The 11,166-nt window shown below is 48.1% G+C and overlaps 7 protein-coding genes across 8 annotated transcripts; 5 read left to right on the top strand and 2 right to left on the bottom strand.

Annotated features, from left to right (window-relative positions):
• Positions 1–124: 124 nt before the first annotated feature.
• On the bottom strand, positions 125–985 carry FOXG_00194 (ubiquinol-cytochrome c reductase subunit 9). Its single transcript, XM_018376357.1, has 5 exons — positions 865–985; positions 777–799; positions 645–710; positions 536–584; positions 125–480 (listed from the first exon to the last, which is right to left on the bottom strand). The coding sequence occupies exons 1-5, from the start codon at positions 865–867 to the stop codon at positions 421–423; spliced, it is 201 nt and encodes a 66-aa protein (XP_018231908.1). The 5' UTR covers positions 868–985; the 3' UTR covers positions 125–420.
• Positions 986–1,100: 115 nt separating this feature from the next.
• On the bottom strand, positions 1,101–5,181 carry FOXG_00193 (Ca2+-transporting ATPase). The gene is made up of 2 exons (XM_018376356.1): positions 2,302–5,181; positions 1,101–2,249 (listed from the first exon to the last, which is right to left on the bottom strand). The coding sequence occupies exon 1, from the start codon at positions 4,281–4,283 to the stop codon at positions 2,418–2,420; it is 1,866 nt and encodes a 621-aa protein (XP_018231905.1). The 5' UTR covers positions 4,284–5,181; the 3' UTR covers positions 1,101–2,249; positions 2,302–2,417.
• Positions 1,452–1,955, top strand: FOXG_17825 (uncharacterized protein; the record flags this gene model as incomplete). Its single annotated transcript, XM_018397812.1, has 1 exon — positions 1,452–1,955. The coding sequence occupies one exon, from the start codon at positions 1,452–1,454 to the stop codon at positions 1,953–1,955; it is 504 nt and encodes a 167-aa protein (XP_018231907.1).
• FOXG_17824 (uncharacterized protein) lies at positions 4,641–4,946 on the top strand (the record flags this gene model as incomplete). The annotated part of the gene is made up of 1 exon (XM_018397811.1): positions 4,641–4,946. One exon carries the CDS (start codon positions 4,641–4,643, stop codon positions 4,944–4,946), a length of 306 nt encoding a protein of 101 aa, XP_018231906.1.
• Positions 5,182–6,150: 969 nt separating the features above from the next.
• Positions 6,151–6,333, top strand: FOXG_17823 (uncharacterized protein; the record flags this gene model as incomplete). Its single annotated transcript, XM_018397810.1, has 1 exon — positions 6,151–6,333. One exon carries the CDS (start codon positions 6,151–6,153, stop codon positions 6,331–6,333), a length of 183 nt encoding a protein of 60 aa, XP_018231904.1.
• Positions 6,334–6,519: 186 nt separating this feature from the next.
• On the top strand, positions 6,520–8,056 carry FOXG_00192 (uncharacterized protein). Its single transcript, XM_018376355.1, has one exon. The coding sequence runs from the start codon at positions 6,973–6,975 to the stop codon at positions 7,549–7,551; it is 579 nt and encodes a 192-aa protein (XP_018231903.1). The 5' UTR covers positions 6,520–6,972; the 3' UTR covers positions 7,552–8,056.
• A 670-nt stretch (positions 8,057–8,726) lies between these two features.
• Positions 8,727–10,571, top strand: FOXG_00191 (26S protease subunit rpt4). Of its 2 annotated transcripts, XM_018376353.1 has the most exons (4): positions 8,727–9,149; positions 9,212–9,598; positions 9,654–10,110; positions 10,177–10,571. In XM_018376353.1, the coding sequence occupies exons 1-4, from the start codon at positions 8,939–8,941 to the stop codon at positions 10,295–10,297; spliced, it is 1,176 nt and encodes a 391-aa protein (XP_018231901.1). In that variant the 5' UTR covers positions 8,727–8,938; the 3' UTR covers positions 10,298–10,571. The 2 variants fall into 2 exon arrangements, with proteins under 2 accessions (XP_018231901.1, XP_018231902.1); XM_018376354.1 differs by having other exon boundaries at positions 8,727–9,598.
• The last annotated feature ends 595 nt before the right edge of the window (positions 10,572–11,166 follow it).

Raw genomic sequence — 11,166 nt, 5'->3', positions numbered from 1 at the left:
CGAGGGGCAATACCTGCCAATCCAGCCCAATCCACTGCACCGCGCACGTATGAATGAATTGCCGAAGCAGTTCCAGCTGGAGCTCTTTAGGTACCTACAGTCACATTCACAAGCAAAAACGAATTGCCGTTACCACCTCACTCTTAACAGTAAAAGTCTGATCATACATGTGCGTTGTGTTTATGTCCATAAATCCATGTTATATAACATACGAACAGTTAGCAGTGGTTATGGCTATTACCGGTTCTAGCAATCAACAAATGGAAATAATGCATGAACATAGGTAGGTAAAGAGATGTCGTGTGTGTAATCAAGCCTCTAATCCTCTTCTAATTTGTACACGGCAAGTGGCACAGAATCGATTCCTCGCCTCGCTCGGCCCGTTGCTCCATGATCAGGTCCATGTCCTTGTCAGCCTCTTTATTCCTCATCCTCATCGCCGCCCTCGAGGAACTTATGTCGGATATCCTTCCATTGTCGCTGCAAGTCCGTTAGCATCTGTCTCTCGCCAATTTCGGGTTCTCATCGCACGTACGCCTCGGTTGTTGTTGTCCCAGACCTTGTCCATAACGTTGTTGAAGCCACTGTATCATAATCAGCGTCCTGTCCCCGTTGGTCCGAAGTCGTGTGCGGGCAGTCCTTACATCTCCCAGGCGAAGCCAGCAGTGAAAACGGTGGCGAGCATCAGGTAGTTGGTGGAGAAGAGGCTCCTGTAGAAAAAACCCGCATTAGTCTGGGTGATCGATTATCGTGTCGTCGGCGTCGTCGTTACTTGCCTGTAGAGTGTATTGGCGAGGGCCTGTGACGATGCGCGATTAGCCATTGCGGTCAGCGAGGGGAGTCTCGGAGTAGCCTCTGCCTTACCATTTTGATAGATGAGCGCAATTGAGCGTCTGTAACACGGCTAAGAGTCGGTGGTGGACGTCTGCGACGATCGATTGTGAGGCTTCAGTTGAAGGATGGAGAGGTTCTAGAGATTGTCAGGCCAGGAAATTCGCGAAGTTCCGGGGACAGCTTTACCTCGCCTGTGATTGGTCGGCTGAACCTGATATCCCGAGCCCCGGTTTAATCGGGACGGAACTCACTTTCAACAACCATCTCTCACTTCATCGATGGGAATAATTGTCAAGAAGGATCATTTGCTGCTAACATTTAATGCTTTCTTGCATGAACACACTATAAATACAGCCGCACAGGCCCTATCTTCAGTCAACTTGGCCCAATGCTCAAACGGGGTTGGATTTATGATATCAACTACTATGTACTAGGAACCGTCGCCGAGATACTGGAACGCAGTCAACAAAAATCACCGCTCTTCCTAAACATGATCCATCCCTGCTCTAGATGTTTCGGGCTTCTCCTGCACCTCCTCTTTTACCTTATCCTTCGCCTCTTTGTACCTACGCACTCTCTCCCTGAACCCAATATGTTGCTGGACTCGCGGACCCCTGATGGAGCTCATGACGCGAAGTGGTGGCCGTACAAATTCATCGTCAGAATCCAGCGACTTGTCAACCATCAAGTCTTCAGCGGGAGGTGAAATCCATCTTCTGTGGAGGAAGCCTGGGAGACACGCAGCAATCCACTCATCGGGACAGAGTCTGATTAGTGCACCCCACGGAACAGAGATGGCACCTAGGCCGATTGATAGTCCCCATTCTTTACCGTTCAAGCGAACAATCTCAAAGGCATCACTACCTACGAAAATGATGAGGACTTGGCCTCCAATCATGATGAGGTTGATAATGATGAAGAAAACATTGCGATGGAGACCTTCAAAGATGTTGAGCTTGTTATCCAACCGACGGTTGCTAAAATCTTGGTTAGTGAAGCATCACTTATCAAAGCTTCGGGACATACTTGATTTCGTTGAAAATTTGCAACCAGACAAATGTGTTGAAGACGAGTGTCTTGAGCTGCTTGGTATCATGTTCGGAGTCTCGGTACCAGCCTAAAAGGGTCTTTCCACCAAAATTCAACACGAATGTGATAACAAGTTGACAAATAGCCTGTCCTATGATCATCTTGGCCATTCTCAATGTAATGAGCGGCGCCGACTTTCGATCTGGCTTCCGGTCAAGGACACTCCTCGTAGGGGGGTCTGTGGCCAATGCAAGGGCTGCAAAGGTGTCCATGATCAAATTGACCCAAAGGAGTTGAACAGCGTTGAGAACAGATTCCTGCTTGCTGCTTGCAACAGCTGAGACAAATGTCAATACCACGGCTGTAATGTTGACAGTCAGTTGGAACTACCATCATCTGATCAGCTAAGCTTCATGGTTACCGTATATTCAAGCTTACTTGAAGGAACTTTTTGACAGAATCATTAACGGCACGACCCCACATCAAGCCCTTGACAATGGAAGCAAAGCTGCAAGTCATCAGTAGTGTCCTGCTGTGGTATACGAACCGCTCACTTACTTGTCATCAAGAAGGATAATCGACGATGCTTCCTTAGCCACTTCTGTTCCAGCAATGCCCATGGAGAATCCAATGTCTGCCATCTTCAAAGCTGGCGCGTCATTCGTTCCATCACCTGTCACTGCCACTGTTTCCCCGAGATCTTTAAGGGTACGGACCAGGATCCGTTTATCCTCGGGGCTTGAGCGGGCCAGAACCTGAAGATGTCTCACCTTTTGTTTGAGCTCTTCAGGTGGAAGTCTTCGAAATTCGGGGCCTTCCATCGCGATGCCACCTTCATCAGGACGGAAAATACCACATTCGGAGGCAATAGCAGAGGCTGTTTGGATATTGTCACCGGTTACCATTCTTACAAAGACGCCAGCCCGGCGACAGTCCTCAAGAGCACTGATTACAGTCGGTCGCAGCGGATCTTTGATACCGTAGATTCCAATCAGCGTCATATCTTGGTGCACAGCATTGAAGTCTGCGTATTGCGGGTTATCTGGGGAGACAGCTCCCTCAGGTGGCCAAGATTCGAAGTCGCGATATGATGACCCGATGGTTCGGAGAGTCTGTCCTGCATAGGAGCTAATGATCATACCGAACATGTCTCGATCGGCTTCATTCAGGGGAACCGACATCGTTTCCCCCTGCGACACATTTTCGAGACACTTGGTGCACTTTTCCAGCATTATCTCAGAAGCGCCCTTTGCGTATACGCGATACTTTCCACTGGGCAGCTTAACAATTACAGCACTGTACTTGTTCTTGCTATCAAAAGGCACTGTCTGCACGATATTGGCAGACGATCGTATCTCTTGGATTGGCCCAGCTCCCAGATGGTCTCGGCAATAGGTAAGTAAAGCAACCTCAGTCTTAGAACCGACGAATGTCTTCTGACCATCCTGGTCACCTTCGAAGGCCGTTGAGTTGAGCACATTGGACTGGATGAGTAGAGTCTTGACTTGTTGACTTAGTCCATTCACGAAGTCGGCGTCTGGGACATTGGGTACAGTGAAAGCCTTCCGTTCGATGAACAAGGACTTGTCCATTGGCGGATCAGTACCGCCGAAACTGGTTGTTTTACCAAGTGTGGCGGCAACTACCGTCATTTTATTCTGGGTAAGTGTCCCGGTTTTATCAGAGCAAACAGTCGTGGCATTTCCCATCGTCTCGCAGGCCTTGAGGATTCGAACGAGATTGTTGTCGCGGAGCATCTTGACAGTCGCAAAGCTCAGTGCCAGTGTGACTGCCAAGGGTAATCCTTCGGGGACAGCCACTACAACAACAGTGACTGATACGATGAAAATCTTCATGAATTCTTGACCCTTCTCAGAGGGAGATCCGCGGTTGTTTGGAAGCTGAGCACAGAACTTGATGAAGAGCACGACGAATAACAATAGCGCGGCGCCAGCACCTACTTTGGCGATCCAATCTGCCAAGATGTTAAGCTTCTTCTGCAGAGGTGTGTCTTCCTGTTCGGTGCGGAGGGCCATTGAGATTCGGCCATAGCTGGAATTGACACCCACAGCAGTCACAAGAAATGTTCCATTGCCCTCATTGACCTTGCTTCCTGAGATGATGAAAGGATCGAGCTTCTCTGCCTCCTTGGTGTCGAGTTTCTGGATTGCATCGAAAACATCTGCTGCTGGTGTCTTTCGGAGCAGATCCGACTCTCCAGTAGCTGAGGACTCATCACACTTGACGGCGCTGCCTTGAATAAAGATGCCATCTACTGGTACGATATCTCCCGTGGCAAGATGCATGACATCCCCGACCATTACGTCGTTGATGGATATCTCTTGGGACTTCCCTGAACGAATAACATTGACCATACGATCATTGGTTTTCTTGGTGAGTCGAGTGAACTGTCGCTGCATATGCCAATCGTTGATTGTACCGACCAGCACGACAATACTGCCCGCTCCTGTTAGTGTTGCAAGTCTTGGCGTGTCTGGAGCATTTACTTACACGATAGCAACGATGATTGCGACACCTTCAACCCATTCAACTTTGGGTTCCCCTTTTTTATGCTCACCTCCAAAGGTTTGGTAAAGGCCTAGAGCTAGTGATATAATCGCCGCAATGGTCAAGAGAATGAGAACTTTGTCGTTATAGGTAGTCCAGGCAATCTCCAAGAGGGATTTTGTCTTCTTATCAGGAAGGCGATTGTCTCTGAAGATCTTTTTTCGATCACAGAATATCCCAGTAGGGTTGGGGTCCTCAGGAGGAGGAATATGAACTGCTGCTTCAGCATTACTCTCCGGTATTGCATCGCCGGCCGTCCCATGTTTTGGTGTTCCTTTTGGCGCAACTTCGTGGAATGCGACCTCTCCATCCACTGTGGACTCGTCGGTACTGAGGCCAGCATTGCGATCTGTATGCAGTCCCTTCTCCATACCATCAATTCCCCCAAGAGCATAAAAGGCGTTGAGGCTCTTGGGATTGAGCAACTTAGAAAGCTGGCCTGGACTGAAAGCAAATTTGCTTTGCTCAGTTCTGAACATGTCCTCATTGCCTGGGTCTGGAGTCAATGCATCTGAAGTGTCTAGTAGGCTGGATTTGGTGGCAACATGGTCATTTTCAGGGAATTTGGCTTCCTGCGATATAGCAGGAGCTGCCATCTTGGCGATGGTGGCGAGTGTTGGAGCTTCAAGATCGAGATTGATAATCGACTAACTCCTGAGAAAGCCTTGGCAGCTAGTTAATAGGGTAGTATAAAAGCAGAACAAGAATGCCACGATTAAGAGGCCTCCTTTTATGTTGTGAGTGAAGTTTGGTTCTTAAGTCTCTGAAGAGGGGAAGGGCAAGAAAAGCAAGTTACCGACTTAGACAATGACACAGACGGAAGCACTTGCCAGTGATTGGTACATTGTGTAAGGCAGATTGTAATGAGACCGGTGGGACATTGTTGAGTTCATATAAGGTATGCAACAGCGGTTAGATACATGATTAGTACTTGTTGAAGCAAAATAATCCACGATTCATCCTTGTTGTGACAAGGTATCTGTTGGATGCTGGTTACTAGCCTTACCTTACCTTACCTATTCTTGGTGCGCTGGCCCAAGAGTAAAGGACTTCCGTACGCAATGGCGCACTGCTAATATCCCTTACTAGGAACAAGATGTTAAGCTTTAAGTAGGTCGTTCCTTGATGTTCAGATGTGTAAGTAATATCAAGAGTCCATTTCAACCAGAAACACAGACACGTGGTATGTGAATGAGACCGCTTCGCGTAAACAACAATCACATACATCCAATTAATGACACTCAAAGGACGATAAAGCTAGTTGATCATAGGTCAAGTCTTCGGTAGTGATACGCAAACAAAGATGGAACACTTGGGAGAAAGTCTCGAATATCAAACTCCAAACACGAAGTGGCATAAAAAATACCTAGCAAAACAATATGCCTAATAAGCACACAATCTGGTTCAAACAACCTTATTTTTGATGTGACCAACACAGCACTGCTTACACTTCTAGCGGAGGCGAGCCTTGACCTGTATCTGTCCTGTCACAAGCAAAGTCGTGCGAGAGGCTGCCATTAGGCGTAATTCCGTAGGTTCTCAACCTGCCACGACCTATGCATGAGGCAGCCAGTGACTGATTTCAGTGATTTGACAGGGGCCAAATATGTGAAAGTCATTCTCGTTATGCAAGAAGCCTTGGTCAACGCTCATCAAATAACGGTGTGTTAATCTTAAGCTGTGGCAGCACACCATTTCCATTCACAGGGGGGTCTAGCCATGTACAGCATGTGGCTTTTTGCACTCCGTATGGGCTACGTAGGACGTGGAGATCCTTCCATTCTCTTTGTGGTCTTACATGATAACCAGCCAGATCATCCAGAACTATCAACATACCCTCAGAGTCCAGCAAAGCTTTTCATGATGTGGCGAGACACGTTCGAGAAGAAAGCTGAGGAATAAGAAAATTAGGAAGTGAGGCTGCGTAGGCACTCTTCAGATACGACAGGTCAGAGGATTTATGTCGCTTACACCAGGGCACATCTGCAACGTGGGCATACGTCCTTTTACCGTTTTACACGAGGAAAGGTTGAAATAAGGCACCCTGCAGGGCATCAAGCTCGAAACATCTACCAATGAGAGGGCCCCAGCTCAAATAAGCTCAGTTAGCAGGGATACTCCCTTGTTGCTTGTGTCCAGTACTACTTAACAGCTTGGCTCCCACAGCCCTGGCCGAAATTTCCCCAACAGGACACAGGCGTGCTTGGGCAAATGTGATCATGGGTTGGCACACAATCGAGGCAACATGATGAAACACAATTACGATGCATAAATCATGCAATGGTACTCAATCAAGGCTGCATCTGTGCATAATCCTGTATCATCCCAGATGTAGCCACATGCATGTGGCGCTGTTTGCTTTCAGCCACTCGCAGCCCCTCCTCTATCTTGACCCCTCCAAGCCGAGTTCCAGCTCTCAACCTGCTTCGGTACCTGCCGAGCAGATTTCAAACCCTGTTCGCCTGCGACAACGTCCAGCGTCGGACTCAGGCGCTCTCTTGAATTGAATTGGTTCTCCCTCCGCTCCATCTCTTTTTCGCAATGCCTTCGCAGCCTTCGAACGCGGGTATTGTCACCGACGAGAACAGTGGTGACCGAGAGATCCCGCAGTCTGTCCGCGCAGATGGTAGTACCCGGAAAGCTATCAAAATTCGTCCGGGATACCGCCCTCCCGAGGATGTCGAAGTCTACAAGAACCGCACTGCCGAGGCCTTTCGCGAGCGCGGTAAGAAGATTGGCATCCCAGGTGCCACGGGCTTGGAGGAAGAGAGCTCCGAACAAAGCTCGGCTGCAAGCAACAAGAACGCCAAGCGTCGTGAGGCTCGGAAAAAGGCAAAGGCTGCAGAGGGTGATGCTCCAGCCCCTGCGGAAGAGACCAAGCCCGAGGAAGTCGATCCCGAAGTTGAGCGCGAGAAAAAGGCCCGAAATCTTAAGAAGAAGTTGAAGCAGGCTAAGGACCTCAAGAACAAGAAGGAAGGTGGTGAGGCTCTACTCCCCGAGCAAATCGCAAAGGTCATCAAAATCAACGAACTCATTAGAGAGTTGGATGCACTCGGTTTCGACGCTGAGGGTGAGCCCAAGAAGGCGACCACTGACGACGAGGGTGAAAAGAAGGACTGAGACAGTTTATGCGACTTCGACTCGAAAATTATCACTGCAAGTCAAGGTGCTTCGAACAGCCGCTGGTACATCCAGGGCTGCGTTTCTGGGTAAACTACTTCTCACCAGGACATTATGACCTTTGATGCCAAGTCGGATGACGAAGATACATATTTTTGTGACCTATGCCCAACTCAACATCATCAGCAAGCCGTCTCCAGCTATTTAAGGGATCATTTAGCCAATTTCTTGGTACTTGCCATCACTTGGGTGTATTCTGGCCTTCATTTTGAAATCGGCACACCTTCTGCTCTTCCCGACACCTTGTCCATCTTTAGGACGAACGAGCAATAGGCACGATGCGCTATGCGCGCAAAGCTTAAGGCTGGGTCGGGGTGTACCAAAAATCATGTTTCTGAGTAAATTAGATATATAATGAGAGCTACGAAATTCCTCAATATGCTATCGTCTTTGAGGTCGGAAAATCGGCCACTACCTAGGGGAAATGCTGAAGGTATTTGCATCCACAAATGCCATGCAGGTGGCGAGTGACCTGATATGTAGGAACCTGTACCTATGCGTGCTAACTGTACCGTGTCTTCCTATATCTCAGTAGCACGTCTGCTTTCCGGTATACCTTAGTGCAACAGTGTAGGTTGCTGCTCATATGCAGGGTAGTGACGATGGCCACATGATGGTTTGTTGCATCAAACTTTGAGAAGTATTGCCGCTCATGATGCACTATGACCTAGCCACGTCCTACATGCAAAGAATCAATGAGAGGTGCATTCGCTTCGATAGCCAAATGCAATATATATTTATAAAAAAAAAATACAGCATCGTTGTCTCTATTCAGGTACCACTGTTCCAAGAATCGACTGGGTAGGTAATAAAGCTCTGACAAAATAATCAAAATACGTTGGTAGGGTGGTATGCCACAAATAGTGAACAGTTTAGGCTCACCAGTGGACTCAATGGTATTTTAATAGGTATGCATTATACTTGAGAAAAAAGAAGATGCAGGTAAAATAGCCGAATAAATCGAGATCTATCACACTCTGTGCATTGTCACACTGTAGACATTCAGAGATTGAGCCACGCTTTACTTTGTTTTCTTCAACTACCTAAGCTGGATGAGATACGTCAGGTAACTAGGGAGCTTTGCGCGTAGCATATGCCGAGATTCTGCCGGTGCAGCTCGAGCCCGCTAGTGGAAGGCTCCAGCTGGTGAGGTAAGCTCTCTATCTCCCATGAGCAACCACCATCACCATCCAAACACCTTTCCGTCAACATAAACCGAGCTTTCGATACCCGACAGACGACGCCCAAGACCGACGAATTGTCAAGAAAGAAGAAACATTAACAATATACAACTCACGAAAATAGGATCGGAATAAAGTTATTCACAATGTCTGCCGAAGACGAGCGCCAGGCTGCCCTTAACTCCTACCGCACGAAACTCATGGAGTCGCGAGAATGGGAGGCAAAGCTCAAGAATCTGCGTTTAGAAATCAAGGACATGCAGCGAGAGTTTGACAAGACCGAGGACAACATCAAGGCGCTACAGAGTGTGGGACAGATCATCGGCGAGGTACTGAAACAGCTTGATGACGAACGATGTGAGGGCGAACAACATGTGGACTCGTACAAGATGGACGCATACTAACGGTTATACTCGCAGTTATCGTCAAGGCCTCATCGGGACCACGATATGTTGTCGGATGCAGATCAAAGGTCGACAAGGTCAAGCTCAAGCAAGGTACCCGCGTTGCTCTCGACATGACGACACTCACCATCATGCGAATGCTTCCCCGCGAAGTCGACCCCTTGGTGTACAACATGTCCCTGGAGGACCCAGGACAAGTCAGCTTTGCTGGTATCGGTGGATTGAACGATCAGATTCGAGAGCTTAGAGAAGTCATTGAGCTTCCCCTCAAGAACCCCGAACTGTTCCTCCGAGTAGGCATCAAACCTCCCAAGGGTGTCCTGTTGTATGGTCCTCCCGGAACTGGAAAAACTCTACTGGCACGAGCAGTTGCTAGCAGTCTAGAGACCAACTTCTTGAAGGGTATGGGTCACCCGCTGATCTTATTACATGAGTGGTAGCACTGACAGTAAACTAGTTGTTTCTTCCGCTATTGTCGATAAATATATTGGAGAATCTGCAAGACTGATCCGTGAGATGTTTGGCTATGCCAAGGAGCATGAGCCTTGCATCATTTTCATGGACGAAATTGATGCCATTGGCGGTCGTCGTTTCTCTGAGGGCACCAGTGCTGATCGTGAAATTCAACGAACACTCATGGAGTTGCTCAACCAGCTGGATGGTTTCGACTATCTGGGCAAAACCAAGATCATCATGGCAACCAACCGACCTGACACATTGGACCCTGCGCTTCTTCGTGCTGGTCGACTGGACCGAAAGATTGAGATTCCTCTGCCTAACGAGGTCGGACGTCTCGAGATTCTCAAGATTCACTCACAAAGCGTGGTAGTCGATGGAGACCTTGATTTCGAAAGTGTGGTGAAGATGAGTGACGGGCTCAACGGTGCTGATTTGCGAAATGTGGTTACTGAAGCGTAAGTTTTCATCCCCACACAGTAAAGCAAAAGAAGTTGAGCTTAATGAATCTGACATGCATACAGCGGTCTATTTGCTATCAAGGACTACCGAGACTCGATCAATCAGGACGATTTCAACAAGGCTGTTCGCAAGGTCGCAGAATCCAAGAAGTTGGAGGGCAAGCTTGAGTACCAGAAGCTGTAAGCGGCGGAAGGGTGTGTCATGCCAGACCAAGATGGATAGATATAACAGCGGAAAGGTGCATGGAAACCCAAGGACGATGGAAGTTGATGGGTCCAGCGTTGCTAGGTAATCCGTGTAAGACTGTACAATAGGGTCAGGGCAAACAGCGATAGATTAGCTCAGCCCTAGAAGCAGGAATGTACATGGCGTCCAGGAAAAGCAGGAAAGTTTCTTGCGACTATCACAATACATGTTTGACGAACGTGAGATTCATATGCCAATGCCTGCAACGTAAGCAGCCAGATCCTTTGCCACGAGTTGTGTCGCAAGGTGTTGATACAATTGGTGAGAGGCTAAAGATGCCATGAAACCACCACCTTGACTGGCAAGGCTGATTCTTCTGAGTGAGACTGTCGGTTGGCCAAAGTAGGCTCAGGAGGGAGTAAGATTATGGAATTATGCAAGATGAGGTCTGTTATACCACTAGTAGTAGTAAGCAAGTAGTCAAGATGAACGGCTGAAGTGAGGTCGCGTCAAGAACACCGGGATAAGGGAGCTTATGGCATCTTCAAGTTTAGGGCTGAGGGGCATTTTCAGCTTGGCGTTTTTGGTTCTACAAAAGGCGACTTTTTTCTGATAATGTGCTATAGATCGTACTATAGATTTTTAATTTTCAACACTCTTTTTTCTTGGTTGTTAGTGCTGAAGAAAGGACAGATAGATACTTGGTGTAAAAGGGTTCCTTCTCACACAAACAAACAGCCACAGCAACAGGACTGACCAGGGTTCACCTTAAGCACCATCCTTTAATGATGACAGTGGGAACTTGCCCTGCTCAGCGGGGACGCTGTTAGGCCAACGTGGCTGATGTCAGAGAGCTGGATGGTCTG

The sequence above is a fragment of the Fusarium oxysporum genome, chromosome 1 (genome assembly GCF_000149955.1).
Source record: "Fusarium oxysporum f. sp. lycopersici 4287 chromosome 1, whole genome shotgun sequence".
NCBI classification, from domain to species: domain Eukaryota; kingdom Fungi; phylum Ascomycota; class Sordariomycetes; order Hypocreales; family Nectriaceae; genus Fusarium; species Fusarium oxysporum.
The sequence above is the reverse complement of the archived record's forward strand: the minus strand, read 5'-3'. Positions and strand labels throughout refer to the sequence as shown.

Bases quoted from the DNA above. Each gene is read 5' to 3' on its own strand.
- FOXG_00194 (XM_018376357.1), bottom strand. The intron at 711-776 runs GCAAGTAACGAC...TTTTTTCTACAG, and splicing joins CTCGCCAATACACTCTACAG to GAGCCTCTTCTCCACCAACT. The intron at 585-644 runs GTAAGGACTGCC...ATTATGATACAG, and splicing joins GCTGGCTTCGCCTGGGAGAT to TGGCTTCAACAACGTTATGG.
- FOXG_00193 (XM_018376356.1), bottom strand. From the start codon at position 4,283: ATGCAGCGACAGTTCACTCGACTCACCAAGAAAACCAATGATCGTATG.
- FOXG_00192 (XM_018376355.1), top strand. From the start codon at position 6,973: ATGCCTTCGCAGCCTTCGAACGCGGGTATTGTCACCGACGAGAACAGT.
- FOXG_00191 (XM_018376353.1), top strand. From the start codon at position 8,939: ATGTCTGCCGAAGACGAGCGCCAGGCTGCCCTTAACTCCTACCGCACG. The intron at 9,599-9,653 runs GTATGGGTCACC...ACAGTAAACTAG, and splicing joins AGAGACCAACTTCTTGAAGG to TTGTTTCTTCCGCTATTGTC. The intron at 10,111-10,176 runs GTAAGTTTTCAT...ACATGCATACAG, and splicing joins CGAAATGTGGTTACTGAAGC to CGGTCTATTTGCTATCAAGG.